This window comes from Pseudophryne corroboree, chromosome 11 (assembly GCF_028390025.1).
Source record: "Pseudophryne corroboree isolate aPseCor3 chromosome 11, aPseCor3.hap2, whole genome shotgun sequence".
In the NCBI taxonomy this organism is placed as follows: Eukaryota; Metazoa; Chordata; class Amphibia; order Anura; family Myobatrachidae; genus Pseudophryne; species Pseudophryne corroboree.
This window is the reverse complement of record NC_086454.1, coordinates 297778166-297804397: the sequence shown is the minus strand read 5'-3', so window position 1 is coordinate 297804397 and position 26232 is coordinate 297778166. Positions and strand designations below refer to the sequence as shown.

The 26232-nt window shown below is 44.3% G+C and overlaps 1 protein-coding gene and 1 long non-coding RNA gene across 3 annotated transcripts in view; one reads left to right on the top strand and one right to left on the bottom strand.

Annotated features, from left to right (window-relative positions):
* The window catches only part of DPEP1 (dipeptidase 1), a 337534-nt gene that overhangs the window by 271938 nt on the left and 39364 nt on the right, over positions 1-26232 (top strand). For both annotated transcript variants that reach the window (XM_063945503.1, XM_063945504.1), the window contains 2 exons: positions 3022-3148; positions 14106-14238. In XM_063945503.1, coding sequence (XP_063801573.1) covers positions 3022-3148; positions 14106-14238 — 260 coding nt within the window. The remainder of the gene's footprint in view (positions 1-3021; positions 3149-14105; positions 14239-26232) is intronic.
* LOC134969508 (uncharacterized) overlaps positions 6384-26232 on the bottom strand; it is a 67822-nt gene continuing 47973 nt past the window's right edge. Inside the window, exon 2 of the long non-coding RNA XR_010189496.1 lies at positions 6384-6970. This is a non-coding gene — a long non-coding RNA (uncharacterized LOC134969508). The remainder of the gene's footprint in view (positions 6971-26232) is intronic.

Below are 26232 nucleotides of genomic sequence, written 5' to 3'. Positions count from 1 at the left end.
TCCTGGTTTGACGTCACAAACACGCCCTGCATTCGTCCAGCCACGCCTACGTTTCCCCAGCCACTCTTGCGTTTTTATCTGACACGCCTGCGTTTTTACACACACTCACCGAAAACGGTCAGTTACCACCCAGAAACACCCACTTCCTGTCAATCACTCTGCGGCGAGCAGTGCGACTGAAAAGCGTCGCTAGACCTTGTGTGAAACTACATCGGCTTTTGTGAAAGTACGACGCGCGTGCGTACTGCGCCCCATACGCATGCGCAGAAGTGCCGCTTTTTCACCTAATCGCTGCGCTGCGAACGAAAGCAGCTAGTGATCAACTCGGAATGAGGGCCAATGACCAGTCATATACAAAAAACATACTATATGGGGAAAATGGAGATTTGTGGAAAAGCACTGTAATGGAAATATATGTATTAGTATTTTAATATTGAAATTCATTGCATAATTCAATAAATTGAAATGCTTTCATAATCCAAGTTACTTATAAATCATGGTCATAATAATCTAATTATTGAAATCCCAGAGAGCGCTCCAGAGCATTACACTTTTAATATAAACAGGGCCAGATTAAGGGCCACAAAGGGCTGGTGCTGAAAACGATCAGAGGCCAGGGCCGGTTCTAGCCCTTTTTGCGCCCCAGGCGGGAAATAGGGCGTGGCTTCATACAGGGGGCGTGGTCAGTTACGCCTCCTGTACAGTAGAGTAGCTGAAATGCTGTGCGGTGCGCGATGACGTCATCGCGCACCGCACAGCAAAGGTCCACTCCACGAAGGGAAACTAGACGCTACGTGTCTAGTTCCCTTCGTGGAGAGGACCTTTGCTGTACGGTGCGCGATGACGTCATCGCGCACCGCACAGCAAAGGTCCTCTCCACAAAGGGAAACTAGACGCTACGCGTCTAGTTTCCTTCACAGCGGGACCAGCGGGGGGCACAGCAGTAGTGGATCTTGCCATGGGGCGGCGACCTCCGGAAGGCGGCGCCCCGGGCAAAAGTCCTGCTTGCCCGTGGCAAGATCCGCTACTGTCAGGGGCCTACTGTGAGAAGGGGAGGAGCTGTGACTAGTGCTGAGTGGGAGTGACTGGTGATGAGTGGGTGTGGCCAGTGATGTGTGGGTGTGGCCAGTACCTTGTGGGAGTGTACATCCCTTACATTATCAGCCTGATGTCTCCCTAAGTACATATAAGTAGAAGAATTTTATAATTTTGTGAGGAAAACTTAAATACAGTGTGATTTTTTTGCCTAACGTGCGGACAGCCGGACAGCTTATCAGTATCATTCTGGGAAAATTAATATATAGATAATTTGGGCGTAAAAATGTCTACACACCAATATCTAATTGCACTGATCAGTATAAAACAATACCCTATGCAGCTCCCTTATGGTAACCTGGTTTGTTACCTTCTCATGCAGTAAATTGAAAATATTAATATCTTCGGGAACCTGGGGTTCCACCCAAAAACTCAGGAGTCTCCCGCAGGTTTCGGGAGAGTATGTATGTATCGATCAACATCCAGCATTAGTGAGAACTAGGAGATCATTCGATTCTGTACCACAGCGGCAGTCCCCATTCTTTCTCAAGATCCTTATTTAAAAATAAAAATAAATAATAATAATTATAATAATAATTAAAAACTGTAGAACCCACTGGAACTAGAGTGTAGGAGTAATATAATGACCTGCAGGCGCGGATTGGGAACTGAAAAATGGCCTCACGTGGGCAGCACCAGAGGTATACTGTGTAACTATGACGGCAGCACCACCCCTCACATGTCAACAAACAAAATAGGGCCCCATGTGCACATCAGCCCACCAGGGATCTTCCCTGTAGACCCTATGGACAATCCGCCCCTCATGACTTCTCAGACCGGAGTTGGTGCAGGATCGGCAGAGCAGCTGGATATATTCTCATAGGTATTCAAAATGTTCTTATTATGAACAATGCAGCTAGCAATCAACTCGGAATGACCCCCAATAACGCTGTAATTGACCCCATCACACCAAACACATAACTATTTATGTCACTGCAATGTCATTTTACAGCATCTTGAAGGCAATATAATTTACAGAAGGACTGGTCAGAAAAAAATAGAACAGAATAATATAATGTAATCAGCCGTGCATGCTGGGTTCGCTGAACTGTCCTTGAAAGTCAGGAGAATTCTGCTAAATCAGTAAATCGTTTACTTTCTCTGCGACATGTTTTCTGTATGCTCTATGCAGGATTTTTACTTCATATTTCTAGGACTGTTAAAATACCCAGTTAACTGTATATTTCTGCATTAACCCTGAATGCCAGGTACTACTGTGTGCATTTCAATGTAACATCAAATATAATATGTTTAAATATGTTATAGGGATTTGAATATTAATAGGCAAAATAAAATATTATCCAAGATACCAGATGAAAATGCCCAAACTACTATGTTTGGGTGCCCCGTAATACGTTCTGCACCTCTTCCCGTGTCAGCTGCAGCCAGGAACCCAGCAAATTTACTAATGCTTCTAGAAGTGAAAAGTCATGGTGTCGCCCATAGCAACCAATGAGATTCTAGCTATCATTTGCATCCTACAAAATTATAGACATTGCTATAGGCAACACCACCACTTTTTACTTTTAGAAGCTTTAGTAAATCTACCCCGCACTGTCTTTCTCCTGTGTTTCCTGCATAGCAGGCAGTGTAAATCCCATACTCCTCTTAAGGTGGATACACCTACTGACCTTCTGACAGGATGTAACCATTACATGCATGTAACTACACTGCGTCAGAAGTGCCATCGTTCCATTGGACGCTCTTCACATCTAATAGGACAATGCAGTGATAACCATCCTCTCGCTGGACATGCCCACTCTGACTGCGTGACATGAAAACTGCCCTCAATAAACTGTTTCTGCCTCTGAATTCACCCCTATAGTGGGGAGGGGAGGGGGGGGGAGAGGCTTGTGGTGATCCAATCATTTACATCAATGCTCATTTCATTCCTATAAAACACTCTCTTTCCAAATTCCTTCACAGGCACAATGACTTACCCTGGCAGCTCCTGAGTCTCTACAATAACCAGATGAGTAAGGTGGACCTCTATAACTTGAATAGGACCCACACCAACATTCACAAACTGAGAGAGGGAAGAGTTGGGGGTCAGGTAGGTTGGCGAGCAAATGACTTTAAAGGTATAGAAGAAGGGGTGTATGTGTAAAATGAGTTTGGGGTCTGCAGACACTGGAGGCAGACATATTTTGTGTTGAGTCAATATATTAATTTACTAACTAATTTATTATTATTATTATTATTATTATTATCCTTTATTTATATGGCGCCACAAGGGTTCCGCAGCGCCCAATTACAGAATACACAAACAAATGACCTTAGTGATGCCCATTGGATTATTTATAAAGCCTCCAAAGTTGCTCAAGTTGCACCAAATATCCCCTCTCGGCCGCACCAGATCCCGGGATAGCGTCTTTCTGACTCAAAGGCCCTCATTCCGAGTTGATCGGTCGCAAGGCGAATTTAGCAGAGTTACACACGCTAAGCCTACGCCTACTGGGAGTGTATCTTAGCTTCTTAAAATTGCGACCGATGTATTCGCAATATTGCAATTACAAACTACTTTGCAGTTTCTGAGTAACTTCAACCTTACTCTGCCTGTGCGATCAGTTCAGTGCTTGTCGTTCCTGGTTTGACGTCACAAACACACCCAGCGTTCGCTCAGACACTCCCCCGTTTCTCCAGCCACTCCTGCGTTTTTTCCGGAAACGGTAGCGTTTTTATCCACACGCCCATAAAACGCCGTGTTTCCGCCCAGTAACACCCATTTCCTGTCAATCACATTACGATCGCCGGAGCGATGAAAAAGCCGTGAGTAAAAATACTATCTTCATTGTTAAATTACTTGGCGCAGTCGCAGTGCGAATATTGCGCATGCGTACTAAGCGGATTTTCATTGCGATGCGATGAAAAATACCGAGCGAACGACTCGGAATGAGGGCCAAAATGTGCATAAATACAACATCTGGAAATGACAGAACTGCACTGCTACCTGTACTCATCACGTTTGTACATCTGTGTGTGATTGACAGGATATACTGTATGCGTCAGTGCTTGGAGAGACATAACGTACCAACCAATCAGCTCCTAACACACTTTATAGGCTTTGTTTGAAAAATGACAGCTGATTGGTTGGTACTTTATCTCTCTCCACATTCTCTCTCCAAGTGTAGATGCATATGCCCCTTAGTCTGAGTCTGTGTAAGAGGTCATATCTCGACAGCCATTGACCGACAGTCAAAATACAGGCACGGTCAAAATACCGACATTCATTATGCCGACATGGTCAAAATGCAGACATAGTCGAAATACCGACATTTGGAATGCTGACATGTCAAAATGCCAACATGCATTTGTAAGGAATTTTTGCACAAAAAGTCAAAAACAGACATGTTCATACTTTACCATCCCAGTGTACCTGGAGGGGGAATATAATAGTGTGCCGAGCGTGGTACACTTAGACGGTGTCCATGTCGACCTATGTCGACATTGAGGGGGAAAAAACAGAAAAACTTATGTCGGTATTTTAACATGTCGGCATTTCAAGTTTCGGTATTTTGACTATGTAGGCATTTTGAATGTGTCAGCATAATGAATGTTATTTTGACTGTGTCTGTATTTTGACTCTAGGCAAATGGCTGTCAGGATTATGACCGTCGGTATTGTGTTTGTCAGTATACCATACTGAACCCATTTAAAACTAAGGGGCATATTCATCATGCCAAAAATTCTCACCCTCTCATTTCACAAATTTTTCATTATTCATTACGCCTCCCATGTACAAATATCATTTCTGAAAAAGAGCTTCCTCACACTGCACATGCACCTTTCACATTTAATTCACCACTGCATCTGTACCCCCCTTCCCCCACTGCTAACCCGCCAGCTAATGGTTAAATTCAATAGACCCCCCCCTTCCTCGCACCCGCATCCATAATTACTGACCCCCCCCTGCCCGCAGCTATCATTGTAGGTCCCCCCCCCCCCCGTGCGCCCCCGCCGAATTTGTGACATTTAAAGGATAATCAATATAGGGGGGCTCATTTATCAATGAGTTATAAAACTCGTGAATGTTAAATGGTGCTCCAGCCATTCAGCTCAAAACTGTCATGTGTTTGGAAAATGACAGTTGGGGGCTGATTGGCTGGAGAACCATTTATCATACGCACCATGTTTATCATTCGCAATGTGTTTTATCACTCTTTGATAAATAGGCCCCTAATTCTTGTGGTGTTAAAAAGCGCAGTCCAGCATCTCTGGTACACTGCGATTCTGAGATGCAAAGAAGGGTGGTTACAGATTAGGACGACAGGCGATCGGGACAATGGTCAGGGCAATTTCCCTTCACCCCAGGCCATCCCTGATAGCCCGTACATGCTAGCCCAATGTAATAAACAAGCAAACATTACCTTGTTCTATCCTTCATTACACTGCACTGGGTTATATATTTACATAGTTACCTACTATCCGAGATGATGTGGGAGACTTACGATGTTTTGGGTAGTCCCCCACACCGCCAGAAGAGTGGATATTCCTCCCGCATCCTGCCCACTTCCTATCAGACGACATACACAATTTGTTGATACAAAATTTAAAGAAACAGCTATTAGAGCCAACCAGCACATCCATGGTATACGGGTATGGGGTAGTGAATACAAACTTGCATTGTACGCTGATCACCTTTTGGCTACGATCTCTGAACAGGTAGTTTCTCTACCAACCCTTATGTAAGAACATTTTATCTAATTTTAAAATTAATTATACCAAATCGATCCCCTTGACTATTACCACCCCACAACGAGTTATTGAGGGCCTTCATAACTCGTTCCCATTTCTATGGCACCCATCACGTTTTACATATTTAGGGGTTATACTATCTCAAGGGATTTATATAAACTTATCTACTTCCATTACTGCATAAACTTAAAGCTGATTTTAATAAATGGTCGGCCCTTAACCTTTCCTGGTGGATAGGACAGATGTTTTAAGTGTATATGCGCAACAAACTTGATGAGCAGCAAAAAGTGTACAAAAGGATGTGAATCCCACACACCAACAAGACAATATGTATGAACAAAGATAGTGCACACTACATAAGCGCTCACCAATGACCAAATAGCCCCATGTGTACTATAACAAACAGATTATGGGTACAAATACATTCACCCTTAAGAGGATGTTGGTCCTCAAAGGTGGACCACGATTTTTCCTTCACATATGGAACTCAGGTCCGATTAATTGGTCCTTTAGATGACCTGGAACAATAAATACCTCTATTCCCAGTGCATTGAGAATATTAGGAGGTATAAAGAATAGCAGACATAGTGTAATATTGCTTAAAAACACGCAGGATTTATTTCCACAGATTACACTTACAGAAGAGTTAAAATATAACAGCATGTAAATATGACTCCATAGATCAAAACACGGATATATCACCCAGAGGGATCCAACGCCACAGATTTAAAGCAGTGTGGAATGCAGATAAGCTCTCCGGAAGGCTTACAGCATGCAGGATCAAAACTCCAGGCCGATGATGTATTCCGCAGATACCAGGGTCAAAGTCCAGAATAAAATACACGGGTCACACTTGACGCGTATCGGACATAAAGTCCTTCCTCAGAAGCATGACCCAATAGCTCCAGGAGGCAGTTTATATAAGCCATTCATTAGTGGTCACAGCTGATGTATCTCTGTTTACCGTCCCACTACCCAGACGTACGCTCCTTCCGCCGCCGGCTCCCGCCGGAACCGGAAGTGCCTCAAGCGTTCCATATGCGTCTCACAGGGTAGTGTTTGCGTTCCACTTGTCCGGAAACCCCTAAATCCACTTTCCACATCCATAAAACGAAACCGCTGCAGGTGTAGATAATCCAGAGCATATAGTCCCAAGTATTATCCATAATAAAGTCCCGGACTGGTATATATATATAAAATATAAAACGAACACAAATAAAGAAATTAATAGACAAGTTTAAAACTAAAAACAATGCATGTAAAAGTGCATAATAGTGCAGATGGTGCTCTTGTGAATGGTTTTACTAGGCGAGAAAGCATTTCAATTCAAAGTCACCGTTAAGACCCTTGGGTATAAGGGTACCTAAACGGTGTATGTTTTTCATCTCAGCCTGTGCTAGTCTCTTTTCTAGATCTTTCGTCCTCCATTTTTGATGGACCACTTGTATACCCCAAAAAAATTTTAGGGAACAGGTATTGGAGTTGTGTATTCTTTTAAAGTGAGAGGAAACATTATGGGTATCTAACCCCTTGCGAATGTTGTATATGTGCTCGGCCCATCTAACCTTGGCACTCCTTCCTGTTCTGCCCACATATGCCAGGCCACAGATGCATTCGAGCACATATACAACATTTTTGGTGTGACACGTAATAAAATCTCGGATAGGGTGGGTCTTGCCATTCACAGTAAATTCAGTAAACTTTCTTACTGGTGACTTGACCGTTTTACACATTAGGCAATCACCGCAGCGGTGAAAGCCCTTGGTTCTGACACTCTGCCTGATCTCCGTATCCAAACGGGTTCACTACGGCTGGCCGGCGGTCGGGCTCCCGGCGACCAGCATCCCGGCGCCGGGAGCCCGACCGCCGGCTTACCGACAGCTTGGCAAGCGCAAATGAGCCCCTTGCGGGCTCGCTGCGCTCGCCACGCTACGGGCACGGTGGCGCGCTACGCGCGCCACACTATTTTATTCTCCCTCTATGGGGGTCGTGGACCCCCACGAGGGAAAATAATTGTCGGTATGCCGGCTGTCGGGCTCCCGGCGCCGGTATACTGAGCGCCGGGAGCCCGACTGCCGGCAAACAGAAGACCACCCATCCAAACAACTTCTTACCAAATTATTTTTTAGGGACTGAGCCCTCCTATAAATGAAGGTGGGTTTTTCAGGTAATATGTCACCTATTATGGAATCTTGTTTAAGGATATTCCAATTTTTAATAATGATCTTTTCTATTCCTTTGAAGGACCTACTAAACTGACTAATAAAGGCCCATTTATATCGGTCATCATTGGACACAGGTTTTTCCTTTATTTCCAAAAGTTTGACTCTATCAATACAGCTTATTTTCTTTCTAGCTATATCGAGAGTCCCTGATGAATACCCTTTTTGTACTAGACGATCAGAGAGGTCATCCAGCTGTTGATCACATATAACAGCATCAGTGCAATTCCTTTTCACTCTTGTAAATTGGCTGAACGGTATTCCGTCCAGCCAATTGGTATGATGTTGGCTTGTCCTATAAATGAAACTATTCGAATCTGTACTTTTCCTATATGTCTTAGATTCGACATGCCCGTCAGTTATGTAGATACTGAGGTCCAAAAATGATATTTCAGTATCACTTTTAGTGAATGAGAATCTAATGGCCATATCATTCAAATTCAATGCATCGCAAAAGGATTGCAACGCTTCCTCACCTCCACGCCAAAAAAAGAGCACATCTGGCCGCTTGGCCAGATCTTAATCTCCTCCCAGTACGCCATAAATAAATTGGCGTAACTGGGGGCGAACCTGGTGCCCATGGCGGTGCCAACCCGCTGTAAATAAAATGTACCATCAAAGAAAAAATAGTTATTGAGGAGAATAAATGTTATGCTTTCTAATATGAAAGCTTTAGTAGACTCACTGTATTCACTCAAGTTCAAAAAATGGGACACCGCAATTAGACCTTTCTCCATCTCTATAATTGTGTACAAAATGCACACATCAGCTGTGCAAAGAAGGTCGCCAGTCTCCCACTCACAGCTTGTCAAACTTCTAAGAATGTCACCTGTATCTTTTACAAATGATCTAGTGTTGACCACTAACGGCTGTAGATAGTGGTCAACCATTGCAGAAAGGTTACTAGTTAGACTATTACAGCCAGATATAATAGGCCTTCCTGGAGGGTGGAGGGGGTCCTTATGTATTTTAGGGAGAACATACATGGTGGGAATGGAAGGATTTTTTATATTTAAAAATTCAAATTCACCTTTTGTAATGATTTCATTATCAAGTGCCTGCGTACTGAGTTCCAAAAGTGCCTTGGCAACCCGTACTGTAGGGTCAGCCCTAAGTTTCTGATAGGTGGTTCCATCATTGAGCTGCCTATGTACCTCCTTTATGTATGTCTCCCTTCCCATAATGACCACCCCTCCACCCTTATCAGCGGGTTTGATGATCAAATCCTTATCATCTCTTAATGCACGAACAGCCTCAAACTCTTTTTTAGTTAGATTGGGCCTATTTCTTCTCGGATTTTTTTGTATCTCACTTCCAATTTCCTCACAAACCACCTTGTTGAATACATCGAGACAGTTACCTCTGGACTGGATCGGGTAAAAGGTTGATGGTGCCTTAAAACGAGATATCTCTCCAGGGGTCTCAGTCTCTGTACTACCATTTTCCTTATTTAGAAAAAAACGTTTGATGGTAAGCTTCCGAACAAATTTCTGTACATCTAAAAAGATGTCAAATGAATTTGGTTTACTGAAGGGGGCGAAATTCAATCCCTATTGTAGCACCTTGGTTTCATGTATAGATAGTACTCTATCAGAAAGGTTGAATATTTTGCCCTCCAGTCTGATCTCACCATTGGGCACAGGGATGGTTTCACTACTTACAACCTGATCTTCAACAATATTATTTCTAGATGTAATTTTATTCCTATTTTTTTATCTTTTGGCTTTGGATCTTTTTCCTGCCCTTTTTCCCCTTCTAGTTCTTTTAAAGGGAACTTTAATCTCGGTTTTATCCACTATCTCCTGCCCACTGGGGTCCTTGGGCCGAACTCTAAAAAAGGGGTGGAGTCAACATCATCTCTATCCCTTAATGATGTAAATCTGTTTGAAGTTTTCATCTCAAAGGGTCTATTTACATGGTTAGTCTCTTTATACCTGGGACGATAATTTTCCACTCTATTATTCCATTCAACGTTTGTCCTCCTCTCTCTATCTCTCCATTGATTTCTATGTGGCCTATTCATATACTCATTTCTCGGGGGGTGATAGACCGTTGTTTCATATCTTGGTAGCCAATCTTTATCTTTATTTTTTCTCAATAAGGGAAGTCTTTCTGGAGTATTATAATAATTATGATAATTAGCGGTAGATGTATTGGTGGGACCATTTGGTCTTTTTCTTACATTAACGGAAGGAATTTTTTTGGGGATTTTTTGTTGTTCCACCTCCCTTATGGGGACTTTCACTTCGGGGTCAATGGATTCTGATAAAATAGAATCTCTTTTAAATTTCTTTTGTTTCCTTTCCCTCAGCTCATTTGTGCTTTTGTTCATTTTTTGCAACAGAACTTTTTCCAATGTGCCGAATTCCTCAACATCCTTGTAGGGATGTAGGAGGGTTTGAAGGACAGTAATTTCTTCATTCAATTTTATTAAATTACCCCCCCCCTCTCCCTAATGATCAAGTCAATTAGGGCTGATGAACATGCACATAGGATTTTATCCCATTCGTCCCTGAAGTGGGAATCAGATGGATTAAAGGAGGGTGCTTTTTGGATTTTTAAACCCTTAGGTATTAGGTGGGCTTCCTGGTAGCATTCTAAAGTTGCTACCTCCCACCACATCCTGTTTTCTTTTAGCATTACCACCTATAGTTTTTTAAAAGCAGAACTGAGGTTTTCATCATTTATATCTATATTCTCTCCAACATTTGAGAACATAGTTTTCAATAGTTCTTTTCTATTGTCCCTGAAGGCAAACATGTTTGCAGCAAAGACACTAAAAACTGGGATGAAAAAGACAATGGATAGGACAGATGTTTTAAGTGTATATGCGCAACAAACTTGATGAGCAGCAAAAAGTGTACAAAAGGATGTGAATCCCACACACCAACAAGACAATACGTATGAACAAAGATAGTGCACACTACATAAGCGCTCACCAATGACCAAATAGCCCCATGTGTACTATAACAAACAGATTATGGGTAAAAATACATTCACCCTTAATAGGATGTTGGTCCTCAAAGGTGGACCACGATTTTTCTGTTTAATTCTTTCCTTCACATATGGAACTCAGGTCCGATTAATTGGTCCTTTAGATGACCTGGAACAATAAATACCTCTATTCCCAGTGCATTGAGAATATTAGGAGGTATAAAGAATAGCAGACATAGTGTAATATTGCTTGCAGAATTAACACAGTAAAAATGAATGCCCTACCACAAATTCTTTACCTCCTACAGACTTTACCCATCACTATTCCCCACTCCTTTTTTAGAGACCTCCAAGCTATGATATGTCGCTTTGTCTAGGGTAAGATGGGCCATAGATTGGCCCAGTCAATACTGATCCTACACCGTAAGGAAGGAAGGTGAATTGCAAATTCCTCACTTCCTAAGTTACTATCATGCGGTGCACCTTACTTGGATAATGAAATGTCCCATTATCCTGCTGTAAAGCATTGGCCACTGATTGTGGGATCCACCACTGGTGCCCCACCCATGTTCTCCCGTGGCGTTGTAAAATCCCACAGTTACAACATCCTTAGATCCCACCTTACGTTGTTGGAAAAAATGTAAACACTTGCCAGCCTTTAGTCCAACACCACCTCTACCCGGACCTCTGCTTCATAACCCAGACTTACATTTTCCCAAACTCATTTGTCTCACTTGGTTGATATTTCTAAGTTATCCCGCTTAGTCAACCCCACTGGCTTTCGCTCTTTTTCTGAGCTGACACTGACATACGGTTTACCCTCCAGAATTTTTTTGGGGTTTTAACTACAAATCTGACACTATGTGACTTCTCTTCCAGCTCATTCTGGAGGGTGGCATCCGACCTTTTTCGAGACCCTATATCTAAATGGCACCCCTTGTAGACATTTGATATCCCAGTTGTATAAAAAATGTTTAACTAGTCTCTCACTCCCGACCCCTTCTTTTGTGACGGGTTGGCACAGGGACCTCCAGAGGAACTCACCGAAGATCAGTGGTCTCAAATATTTGCCTACGCATTTGCTAGCTCTCCTTCCACCCAGGTTTCAGAAACCTAATATAAAATGATGTCTAGATGGTACCGCTGCCCTGATCGCATTCACCAAATGTTCCCGACTGTGTCTGCCTTCTGTTGGCACTGTGAACAGTCGCTTGGTACCCCTATCCACATATGGTGGCATTGTCATACACTCAGGGCTGCCATCAGAAATGATGGGGCCCGGTACTGACAAAACAGACAGGGCCCTTCCACCCAAAAAAAGATTCTGCCGCTCTGCTCCACCCCTATGAGATGTCATACATTGTGATGTTACATAAAGGTGGAGTGTGCGGACCTACAGGAAAGGCTTACAGAGAGCTGATGCGCAGATAAGGCTTGTTTTAAGAAGTCCTCCATGCGCATCAGCCTGCTGATTCACAGACTGGTGCAGCTCTGCTGGTATTGGTGATAGGAGCCAAGGATGAGCCCCCCTCTCTGTAAAGGCCCTGCATATGCTAACTGGCTTTTGACAACAGGTACAAACGATCACTCGCCAAATCAAGGGTTATCTGGTCCCTGATACACCCGAATTTTGGCTTCTTAGCCTCGTGGACATTCCTCTGTCCCAATACAAAAGCTCTTTGCTACGACATCTGGTGAATGCGGCTAGTGCCACTATACCATGCTACTGGAGAACCACCCTGTAACCTCCTATTTCTCACTGGCTCCAAAGAGTTGATTTTTATATGGCCATGGAGGAACTCACCTCACCCCCAGAAATGAATGCCTCTAGATTTATTGCTACCTGGTCAGCCTGGCTCACCTTTAAAGAATCTCAGGTTTATAAAACCTATATGACAGTAGTCCCTTCTCCGGCATCTTAATACCACGATGGCGCTCTTCCCCTCTTCCTTTTCCCTCTTTCTCTCCCCTCTTCCTCCTTCTTACGTTTTATTCCTTTTTTGTTCATACTTCACTTCTCATTCATTCATTCACATACTTGACTACCTCTACATTTTTATAGAAATTTTGTGATGTTTCCTAAGATGCAACGACAATGTTGGATGCGTGCTGTATATTGTATTCTATGTTTGTTATATCCTCATATCCACATTATGGTTACAGGTTTCTATGCATCTCTGTGATTGATACTGTATGTCTTTCTTTGATGTTTAATAAAAATTGAGATTGTGGGAAAAAAATGTTTTTAAAGAAACATACAATAAGCTACTCCTCCGGGAGCGTCTCAGTCACACTAGACATCTCGCGCCGTATGGCGTATAGATTAGACACTTAGGGGTATATTTACTAAAGTACTGGTTTATATAAGTGGAGATGTTACCCGTAGCAACGAATCAGTTTCTAGCTATTATTTTCTAGAAGATGCTAGATAAATGATAAGTAGAATCTGATTGGTTGCTATGGGAAACATCTTTACTTCTATAAACCAGCACTTTAGTAAAAATCCTCCTAGATGTAAGAGTACATAACTATGTTGAGAGGACACTTTGGGCTTAATTCAGGTTGGATCGCTATTGAGACTGAAATTGCAATTTTTCTTGCAAATTGCTGCTGCTAAAAATCGCATGTGAAGAGCCGCCGAGAAATAGTGAAAGACCTTCCCCGGTGCAATGGCAATTCTGAGTATGCAGAAACCAAGTACCATCAACTACTCAGAATAATGCAATTGCAGTCGTACCTGGCACAAGGTTTTCGTTGCATCTATCGCAGCTGACATCCGATAGGCGCCCAATAATGGCCATGACACGTCTGCGTTTTCGCAACCACTCTCCACAAACGCCATGTTGCCTCCCACAAATGGTCATTTCCTGTGAATCACTTTGCAGTCGCATTTCACTGGGCCTGCAATCTCAGAGCGACGCCATTTTGGTCTTTGTGCATGTGCACTGCGTTTGCAGCGCATGTGCAGTCTGAAGATAATCGTGCGATTTAGCGTTTTTGCACTTTATCGATCCATGCTGAATGAGGCCCACTCTACAAATGGATGGCTGAGTAACAATGTTTGGTGCATACGCACAGTACAACAAAAGTCACAATTTGCTAAAACAGAATGTGTTTGCATCCAGCACTTACCAGTTCATTGATTGTTATTTTCTGTAGTTCTGGGCGGCATATGTCCCCTGTGATACTCAAGCCAAGGATGCCGTTAAGAGGACATTGGAGCAGATAGACATCGTCCATCAAATGTGTGACAAATATCCTGAGGTGTTCATGTGTGTGAGCAGTAGCGCAGGTAAAGGGAGGGCTGGGCAGGGGAGGGGGGGCACAGAATATATATAACGTTATGGAGCTTGGGTGTTTTATCACAAAGCAACACACAGTACAGTATATCACAAGAAATAACAAACACTGCAGAACAGTATTCAGGGGCACAGGATATCCCAGGGTAGCTTACCAATCAACATAGGGTAAGCATACAATCACGTCTTGTAGGAAAGTGGGCACAGTAGCAGATGAACTATATGCCCTTATTTTAGTTTTAAACTTGGAAAAGATGACCTATGTACTACGGTAAATAATTACACAAGATATTTGGGATATAAGGGTCACTGCAGGTATTTGACAGGTCTGCATTTACCACGTAGGCAAACTAGGCTCTTGCCTAAAGCCGCACTGTTCAGGGGCAACATAGAAATGGTTCATGTTATTTTGTTTGCATCACCTTCACTAACCGGCTTGGAGGGTCATAAACGCAATAGGTGCAGAATCAGTACCTTAGGGCATATTCCTATGCTAGTCTTACAGCTAAACACTGCTGAGTCACAAGAAGCAGTATAAACAGTGTTGTGAGTGTATAGTATAGTTTACCTTTTTTCACATAACAAATGTATAGAGCCACAATGGCAGGAACAGTGGGGGCTGATATCTCCGATATTTGCTACAGTCCCCTGGAGACACCGAATATTTGTTTATAAATATGCCCCTGACAGAGCAATGATCTGGAATATTGGAGGAATATTTGTTAGAAATTATTGACTGGAATAAATTTGTTTTTATCTGTCTGTTGATCATCTTCTTCTATATAAGACGTGCCTGTAATTACTGATTGGAAAATGGCTCTTTATACGAGAGTTAAGGTGGGTGAACACTGGGGGCCAAATGTAATAGAGTGAGGTATTGCAGGGTTTTTTTTTTTAAAGTGGCAATCATTTACACTGCAAGATCAACCTGGTTTTGCAGTGTAAATGATTGCCACTTTAAAAAAAAACTGAAAACCTTACCAAATCTCTCACTTTCTGAAACTCTCACTCTATTACATTTGGCCCTAGGTGATGTACTCCGTGAGCGACATTGCCTAGTGTATCCCCTCCCGGCCCAGTCCACCTGACGGCAGGCATACACACTGTGCGATATCGCTAGCGTTGTCGCACAGAGATGTCATGCCGCGGGCGGGCTGTACATGCAGCTTTGGACGATGAGCCCAAATTGAGCTGTATGTATGGCCAACAGCGCAGGTCTTTAATAACCCCTGGGGCCGTGCATCAGCCGTCGTCAGCTGCATACACACTGGGCGATATAGCAAACGATATTGCTCGGGGGGAGGGTGGGGGGGGGGGTTTAGGGAGCGACATCATTTACTGTGTGTATGCAGCTTTACTTTCAGCTCGTTCATTTTGGAGAACTATCTTCTGTTACATAGCACTGATTCTTATCCACTGGTTCCCTTCCATTCTCCTATCAGCTTGAATTGTTAGGCTCTCCAATATGAGCTGTGCCTGTGATAACTGAGCAGATGATTTTATTGGGATTTGTCTTTTTTTTTTATTTTTTTAAATATTGATTTTTATTAAGGTTTTACATTTGAACAATAGGAGAGGGTACAGAAAAAAAGAAAAGGGGAAGGAGGGGGTGGATTAGTGGTACACACAGTTTAATTTGGAACTGTTCACAGCACCAGGGTCCATAATAGGAAATAATGACAAAAAACAATCTTACGAATTAGTATACCAGTTGTTATGTTACAGAGTCATATAATATTAAGTTGTGTATAGGCTTTTTAAACAGCATAACATTCAAGAACACAGAGAACCTGGGAACAAACTGCATCACAGATATTAAAGTGTCTGAGTCTAGTGAAAGGGTATTGTCAGGGCCAGACTGGCCATCTGGTCGGGTCCACAGAGAGCTGGGAAGGCTGCGCTCAGCGCAGCTCACGGCTCTCTGGTTTGTCCTCCGCTGCCGCCGGTTGGTAAGCAATATGGGAGCGTGCCGTGAGTCCATTGAGCCCATCATTTTCTGGTGGGAGGGCAGCTTGCTTGACTGCAGATATAGAAATAGAAAGAAAAGAAGACTCTATTTTGGGGGCACTCTTAGAAATACAGGACAGGGCTATTGTTATCCTAGTTGTCATAAAATATAACCTTTATTTATTCATTAAAATGTGACAATGTAACAAACATAACATAAAGAACTACACATTGATGTATATATTAGTACTACAACACAACTATTCATATGTGTTGATTAACCAAACAATATTGTTTCTTATTATTAATAAATCAATCAATACCCCCTGTAGGTATGCCACTATCATATAACTTGTTGTGAACTTCACACATGTGGCTGCACCCAGGATTAATAATAAGATTTTACTTACCGATAAATCTATTTCTCGTAGTCCGTAGTGGATGCTGGGGACTCCGTCAGGACCATGGGGATTAGCGGCTCCGCAGGAGACAGGGCACAAAAATAAAGCTTTAGGATCAGGTGGTGTGCACTGGCTCCTCCCCCTATGACCCTCCTCCAAGCCTCAGTTAGGATACTGTGCCCGGACGAGCGTACACAATAAGGAAGGATTTTGAATCCCGGGTAAGACTCATACCAGCCACACCAATCACACCGTACAACTTGTGATCTGAACCCAGTTAACAGTATGACAAACGTAGGAGCCTCTGAACAGACGGCTCACAACAATAACAACCCGATTTTTTTTGTAACAATAACTATGTACAAGTATTGCAGACAATCCGCACTTGGGATGGGCGCCCAGCATCCACTACGGACTACGAGAAATAGATTTATCGGTAAGTAAAATCTTATTTTCTCTGACGTCCTAGTGGATGCTGGGGACTCCGTCAGGACCATGGGGATTATACCAAAGCTCCCAAACGGGCGGGAGAGTGCGGATGACTCTGCAGCACCGAATGAGAGAACTCCAGGTCCTCTTTAGCCAGGGTATCAAATTTGTAGAATTTTACAAACGTGTTCTCCCCCGACCACGTAGCTGCTCGGCAGAGTTGTAATGCCGAGACCCCTCGGGCAGCCGCCCAGGATGAGCCCACCTTCCTTGTGGAATGGGCCTTGACAGATTTAGGCTGTGGCAGGCCTGCCACAGAATGTGCAAGTTGAATTGTGCTACAAATCCAACGAGCAATCGTCTGCTTAGAAGCAGGAGCACCCAGCTTGTTGGGTGCATACAGTATAAACAGCGAGTCAGATTTTCTGACTCCAGCCGTCCTTGAAATATATATTTTCAATGCCCTGACAACGTCCAGCAACTTGGAATCCTCCAAATCGCTAGTAGCCGCAGGCACCACAATAGGCTGGTTCAGGTGAAACGCTGACACCACCTTAGGCAGAAACTGTGGACGCGTCCGCAGTTCTGCCCTGTCCGAATGGAAAATCAGATATGGGCTTTTATACGATAAAGCCGCCAATTCTGACACTCTCCTGGCTGAAGCCAGGGCCAGTAGCATGGTTACTTTCCATGTAAGATATTTCAAATCCACCGATTTGAGTGGCTCAAACCAATGGGATTTGAGAAAATCCAAAACTACATTAAGGTCCCACGGAGCCACTGGGGGCACAACCGGGGGCTGTATATGTAGTACTCCTTTTACAAAAGTCTGGACTTCAGGAACTGAAGCCAATTCTTTCTGGAAGAAAATCGACAGGGCCGAAATTTGAACCTTAATGGACCCCAATTTGAGGCCCATAGACAATCCTGTTTGCAGGAAATGTAGGAATCGACCCAATTGAAATTCCTCCGTGGGGGCCTTCCTGGCCTCACACCACGCAACATATTTTCTCCAAATGCGGTGATAATGTTGTGCAGTCACCTCCTTCCTGGCTTTTACCAGTGTAGGAATGACCTCTTCCGGAATGCCTTTTTCCCTTAGAATTCGGCGTTCAACCGCCATGCCGTCAAACGCAGCCGCGGTAAGTCTTGGAATAGACACGGTCCCTGCTGAAGCAGGTCCCGTCTTAGAGGTAGAGGCCACGGATCTTCCGTGAGCATCTCCTGAAGTTCCGGGTACCAAGTTCTTCTTGGCCAATCCGGAGCCACGAGTATCGTTCTTACTCCCCTTTGCCGTATAATTCTCAGTACTTTTGGTATGAGAGGCAGAGGAGGAAACACATACACTGACTGGAACACCCACGGTGTTACCAGAGCGTCCACAGCTATTGCCTGAGGGTCTCTTGACCTGGCGCAATACCTGTCCAGTTTTTTGTTGAGGCGAGACGCCATCATATCCACCTTTGGTTTTTCCCAACGGTTCACAATCATGTGGAAGACTTCTGGATGAAGTCCCCACTCTCCCGGGTGTAGATCGTGTCTGCTGAGGAAGTCTGCTTCCCAGTTGTCCACTCCCGGAATGAACACTGCTGACAGTGCTATCACATGATCTTCTGCCCAGCGAAGAATCCTTGCAGCTTCTGCCATTGCTCTCCTGCTTCTTGTGCCGCCCTGTCTGTTTACGTGGGCGACTGCCGTGATGTTGTCCGACTGGATCAACACCGGCTGACCCTGAAGCAGGGGTTTTGCCAGGCTTAGAGCATTGTAAATCGCTCTTAGCTCCAGTATATTTATGTGAAGAGACATCTCCAGGCTTGACCATACTCCCTGGAAGTTTCTTCCCTGTGTGACCGCTCCCCAGCCTCTCAGACTGGCATCCGTGGTCACCAGGACCCAGTCCTGTATGCCGAATCTGCGGCCCTCTAACAGATGAGCACTCTGCAACCACCACAGAAGAGACACCCTTGTCCGTGGCGATAAGGTTATCCGTTGATGCATCTGCAGATGCGATCCGGACCATTTGTCCAGCAGATCCCACTGAAAAGTTCGTGCGTGGAATCTGCCGAATGGAATCGCTTCGTAAGAAGCCACCATCTTTCCCAGGACTCTTGTGCATTGATGCACAGACACTTTCCCTGGTTTTAGGAGGTTCCTGACAAGTTCGGATAACTCCCTGGCTTTCTCCTCCGGAAGAAACACCTTTTTCTGAACCGTGTCCAGAATCATTCCCAGGAACAGCAGACGTGTCGTCGGGGTCAATTGAGATTTTGGAAAATTCAGAATCCACCCGTGCTGTTGCAGCACTACTTGGGTTAGTGCTACTACGTCCCCCAGCTGTTCTCTGGACCTTGCCCTTATCAGGAGATCGTCCAAGTAAGGGATAATTAATACGCCTTTTCTTCGCAGAAGAAACATCATTTCGGCCATTACCTTGGTAAAGACCCGAGGTGCCGTGGACAATCCAAACGGCAGCGTCTGAAACTGATAATGACAGTTTTGCACCACGAACCTGAGGTACCCTTGATGTGAAGGGCAAATTGGGACATGCAGGTAAGCATCCTTGATGTCCAGGGACACCATAAAGTCCCCTTCTTCCAGATTCGCTATCACTGCTCTGAGTGACTCCATCTTGAACTTGAATTTTTGTATGTACAGGTTCAAAGATTTCAGATTTAGAATAGGTCTTACCGAGCCGTCCGGCTTCGGTACCACAAATAGTGTGGAATAATACCCCTTTCCCTGTTGTAGGAGGGGTACCTTGACTATCACCTGCTGAGAATACAGCTTGTGAATGGCTTCCAATACCGTCGCCCTGTCTGAGGGAGACGTTGGCAGAGCAGACTTTAGGAACCGGCGAGGGGGAGACTTCTCGAATTCCAACCTGTAACCCTGAGATACTATCTGCAGGATCCAGGGGTCCACCTGTGAGTGAGCCCACTGTGCGCTGAAATTCTTGAGTCGACCCCCCACCGCCCCTGAGTCCGCTTGTAAAGCCCCAACGTCATGCTGAGGGCTTTGCAGAAGCCGGGGGGGGCTTCTGCTCCTGGGAAGAAGCTGCTTGGTGCACTCTCTTACCCTTTCCTTTGCCTCGGGGCAAATATGACTGTCCTTTCGCCCGCTTGTTCCTATAGGAACGAAAGGACTGCGGCTGAAAAGACGGTGTCTTTTTCTGTTGGGAGGGGACCTGAGGTAAAAAGGTGGATTTCCCGGCTGTTGCCGTGGCCACCAAATACGATAGACCGACCCCAAATAATTCCTCCCCCTTATACGGCAATACTTCCATATGCCGTTTGGAATCCGCATCACCTGACCATTGTCGCGTCCATAAACTTCTTCTGGCAGATATGGACATCGCACTTACTCTCGATGCCAGAGTGCAAATATCCCTCTGAGCATCTCGCATATAAAGAAAAGCATCCTTTAATTGCTCTAAAGTCAATAAAATACTGTCCCTATCTAGGGTATCAATATTTTCAGTCAGGGAATCCGACCAAACCACCCCAGCACTGCACATCCATGCAGAGGCGATGGCTGGTCGCAGTATAACACCAGTATGAGTGTATATACTTTTTAGGGTAGTTTCCAGCCTCCTATCCGCTGGATCCTTGAGGGCGGCCGTTTCAGGAGACGGTAACGCCACTTGTTTTGATAAGCGTGTGAGCGCCTTATCCACCCTAGGGGGTGTTTCCCAGCGCGCCCTAACCTCTGGCGGGAAAGGATATAATGCCAATAACTTCTTTGAAATTAGCAGTTTTCTATCGGGGTTAACCCACGCTTCATCACACACTTCATTCAATTCGTCTGATTCAGGAAAAACTACAGGTAGTTTTTTCAGACCCCACATAATACCCCTTTTTGTGGTACATGCAGTATCAGAGATATGCAAAGCCTCCTTCATTGCCGTGATCATATAACGTGTGGCCCTACTGGAAAATACGTTTGTTTCTTCACCGTCGACACTAGATTCGGTGTCCGTGTCTGGGTCTGTGTCGACCGACTGAGGTAAAGGGCGTCTTACAGCCCCTGACGGTGTCTGAGACGCCTGTACAGGTACTAACTGGTTTGCCGGCCGTCTCATGTCGTCAACTGATTTTTGTAATGTGCTGACATTATCACGTAATTCCATAAACAAAGCCATCCATTCCGGTGTCGACTCCCTAGGGGGTGACATCACCATTACCGGCAATTGCTCCGCCTCCACACCAACATCGTCCTCATACATGTCGACACACACGTACCGACACACAGCAGACACACAGGGAATGCTCTTATCGAAGACAGGACCCCACTAGCCCTTTGGGGAGACAGAGGGAGAGTTTGCCAGCACACACCCAAGCGCTATAAATATATAGGAACAACCCTATAGAAGTGTTGTCTCCCTTATAGCAGCTTAATATATCAAAAAACGCCAAAAAAGTGCCCCCCCCTCTCTGTTTTACCCTGTTTCTGTAGTGCAGTGCAGGGGAGAGTCCTGGGAGCCTTCCTCGCAGCGGAGCTGAGCAGGAAAATGGCGCTGTGTGCTGAGGAGATAGGCCCCGCCCCCTATTTCGGCGGGCTCTTCTCCGGTGTTTGTGAGACCTGGCAGGGGTTAAATACATCCATATAGTCCCAGGGGCTATATGTGATGTATTTTTTAGCCAGAACAAGGTATTCTCATTGCTGCCCAGGGCGCCCCCCGCAGCGCCCTGCACCCTCCGTGACCGCTGGTGTGAAGTGTGTGACAACAATGGCGCACAGCTGCAGTGCTGTGCGCTACCTCATGAAGACTGAAAAGTCTTCTGTCGCCGGTTTCTGGACCTCTTCACTTTTCGGCATCTGCAAGGGGGTCGGCGGCGCGGCTCCGGGACCGGACTCCATGGCTGGGCCTGTGTTCGATCCCTCTGGAGCTAATGGTGTCCAGTAGCCTAAGAAGCCAATCCATCCTGCACGCAGGTGAGTTCACTTCTTCTCCCCTCTCGGACGGGCACAAAAACCTAACTGAGGCTTGGAGGAGGGTCATAGGGGGAGGAGCCAGTGCACACCACCTGATCCTAAAGCTTTATTTTTGTGCCCTGTCTCCTGCGGAGCCGCTAATCCCCATGGTCCTGACGGAGTCCCCAGCATCCACTAGGACGTCAGAGAAAATAGTGATAAGAGTTTATCCCTCACTATAACTAAAAAATTGTATTTAGGGAATTAACGTCTCAGCATACACAGACAATACAAATCTGCTATCAGTGTCACATTGTAAGTTTTCACACCTTCATTATCATACTCCTTGTTAATACTATTACTGAAAAGTGGTGATAATTTAAGGAAAAAACCTAGACCCAGTTGGCCAGAAATTGTTAAACATTACAAGTAAACACTGTGTAACATAATATTCTTCACCCTGTCAGCATGTAAAGACATAAGTATCGATTTAGGAGAAGATCAGCAACTCATATCCAGCTGCTTCTGCTGTCTATCCGTCATGAGTTTGGACAAGATTGTCGACACATGAGACCCTAATTCATGACGGGAAAACGGCTGTTATGGGGTGGTCAGGTCTGCTGTAACTAATAAAGTTATAAGCTAATGTCTATTCTCCCTCGTTAATACGAGTTCTCACAACAACTCCTTTGTAACTATTATTACTTTAGAACTTAGATCTGATACAATTATGTCAAATACCATACAAGCACTGCAACAAAATTACAAGCAGGAACCTAGCTTTGTTATGGTGTGATCTACACTAACTGGTTTCGAGAAAGGTAGTTTAAACATTTTTCACTGTGATTTAGCAGCTCTTTAATTTTAACAGAGGTCGATAAATTGTGCAGACTGTGTGTACTAAGGACCTTATCTTATGCTGCAATACTTATTTATGCAATTTGTGCGAATCAAAAAGACCCAATTAAAGGTATATTAATCAGTAATTACTGTGATCTATTATTTTTCGGTCAACACTCATTCCTGAATCATGGCATAGTGTTCTGCAATGTCTTTGATATCAGGACACTGTGAACATCCTAACGGGGAAAGCAGTACGGCTTCTATCTTTCTTCTAATCAGCTAAAGCTTAGACCGCTGCTCTCTCATCTACCGGCCGCTGTGTCGACAATCTTGTCCAAACTCATGATGGATAGACAGCAGAAGCAACTGGATATGAGTTGCTGATCTTCTCCTAAATCGATACTCGTCTTTACATGCTGACAGGGGGAAGAATATTATGTTACACAGTGTTTACTTGTAATGTTTAACAATTCTGGCCAACTGGGTCTAGGTTTTTTCCTTAAATTATCACCACTTTTCAGTAATAGTATTAACAAGGAGTATGATAATGAAGGTGTGAAAACTTACAATGTGACACTGATAGCAGATTTGTATTGTCTGTGTATGCTGAGACGTTAATTCCCTAAATACAATTTTTTAGTTATAGTGAGGGATAAACTCTTATCACTATTATTAATCCTGGGTGCAGCCACATGTGTGAAGTTCACAACAAGTTATATGATAGTGGCATACCTACAGGGGGTATTGATTGATTTATTAATAATAAGAAACAATATTGTTTGGTTAATCAACACATATGAATAGTTGTGTTGTAGTACTAATATATAGATCAATGTGTAGTTCTTTATGTTATGTTTGTTACATTGTCACATTTTAATGAATAAATAAAGGTTATATTTTATGACAACTAGGATAACAATAGCCCTGTCCTGTATTTCTAAGAGTGCCCCCAAAATAGAGTCTTCTTTTCTTTCTATTTCTATTTTGACTTCCTGACTCTGGGGAGCAACACCAACCTCTGCCTGTGACGGATTTCCACAGCAGGTATAGGTATCTGGTTCATAGACCCTTTTTATACTTTCCTACTCTTCAACTATATTTATGGTAACAAAGGTTTTTTTTCTTGTTGCGGATCTTCTCAACTGTCTTTTTATTGACTGCAGATATCTCAAGTTCCTGAAATTAGATTTCTTAGCTTTCAGGAGGTTCTGGGGACTTGGGGATCAGAGCTCAGGAGACAGACCAATTCACCAATGCAAATATAAAACTGCATACCAGGCATGTGGAGCTGGAGCAGGGATCAGCTGCTGGAAGGCTGATATCTCTGGTTCTGGGCATAGTAGAAACAAGCTGCTAATGTCCTCCAAAAGGGGAGAGTCCCACCTTTTGGAGTATACCCTCAGAAAAACTCTAACTCAGACAAAACCTGAGATATCTATCTGGGAAAAGCAATTAACAGGCTTGGATGGGGACCACTGCTTTCAAGTTGGATATCTCCAGTTCCCCAGGGCCGATTTTCAAAAATCTGGTACCCCTGGAAAGAGGGGACCCTCAGCTATCAGCCTATGGCCCTTATACTCATGGGGCCCTTGGGAAAGAGCCCATTGAGCCCATACAAAAAGACGGCCCTGCAGTCCGTCCCTGGGTATTGTCATTTGTCTCATTAGATCTAAGCTGACTGTAGTTGCTCCAATGAAACCAACGTAGAAAAGGACAAGAGGCTGAAGAGAAATATGCTGCCCCAGCAGTTTCAAATTCATAGTGAGAATGTACTGCACCTTCAATAGCTTCCAGAGTCGGAATTATTGGAGTGCGCCAATGAATATGGTCCATTATATACCGATCACTGGGTGATAGATCACCACATTATAAATGGAGGATAGCTAATTTTGGAACTGGGGCTACATGGGATCCTAAAACCCTAGTAAGAAGGGAAAACACAGATTTCCAAAGATTGAAATTACAGGACATCCCAGAAAATAGGATTTTAATTACCTACTGGTAAATCCTTTTTTCGTAGTCCGTAGAGGATACACATTAGTACCATGGGATATAGACGGGGCCACTAGGAGCCTTGGGTACTTTAAGAAATTAATAGTGTGCACTGGCTCCTCTCTCTATGCCCCTCCTACCAGACTCAGTCTAGACTCTGTACCTGAGGAGACGGACATAACTTGAGAGAAGGATTGAAAGGCCAGTGGTGAGATTCGAACCAGCACACACAAACCAAGAGGAAAGCCATGCTAACCAAACTTGAACAGGAACAGCAGCAGCTGAACCAACAACAATACTTAACCAAGTAACTGTGCAGGAAACACAAAGCACTGGGCGGGCGCCCAGTATCTTCTACGGACTACGAGAAAAAGATTTACCAATAGGTAATTAAAATCCTATTTTACCTCTTACGTCCTAGAGTATACTGGGGTCCACATTAGTACCATGGGGATGTACCAAAGCTCCCAAACAGGGTGGGAGAGTGCGGAGGTTCCAGCAGAACTGATTGACCAAATTGAAGGTCCTCAATGGCCAAAGTATCGAACTTGTAGAACTTAGCAAACGTGTTCGAACCCAACCAAGTAGCTGCTCGGCAGAGCTGTAAAGCCGAGACACCCCGGACAGCCGCCCAGGAAGAACCCACTGACCTAGTACAGTGGGCCTGTACAGATTTTGGACATGGCAAACCTGCCGCGGAATAAGCATGCTGGTTAGTTAGCCTGATCCAGCGTCTTATTGTCTGCTTTGAAGCAGGACACCCAATTTTATTGGGATCATAAAGAACAAACAGCGAGTCCGATTTTCATACACCTTCAAAGCCCTCACAACATCTAGGGACTTTGAGGTAGAGGAGGTACCGGTAACCACCAGAACCACAATAGGTTGGTTGATATGAAACGCAGACACCACCTTTGGAAGAAATTGCTGACAAGTTCTAAGTTCAGCTCGATCCTCATGAAAAATCAAATAGGAGCTCTTGTGCGACAATGCCCCCAGTTCTGACACCCGCCTGGCTGAAGCCAGGGCCAACAGTGTAACGGTCTTCCACGTAAGAAACTTTACGTCCACCTCCTGTAAGGACTCAAACCATTCCGATTGGAGGAACTGCAACACCACGTTGAGATCCCAAGGTGCCCTGGGAGGCACAAAGGGCAGTTGAATGTGCAGAACACCCGACAAGAACGTCTGAACCTCAGGGAGGGAAGCCAATTGTTTCTGAAAGAAAATGGACAAGGACGAAATCTGGACTTTTATGGAGCCCAGGCATAGGCCCACATCCACACCTGACTGCAGAAAAAGCAGAAAACATCCCAGTTGAAATTCCACCATAGGAAACTTCCTGTTCTCACACCAAGAGACGTATTTCTTCCAAATACGGCAGTAATGCTTAGACGTTACCCCTTTTCTGGCTTGGATCAAAGTCAGAATATCCTTATCCGTGATTCCTTTCTGGGCTAGAAT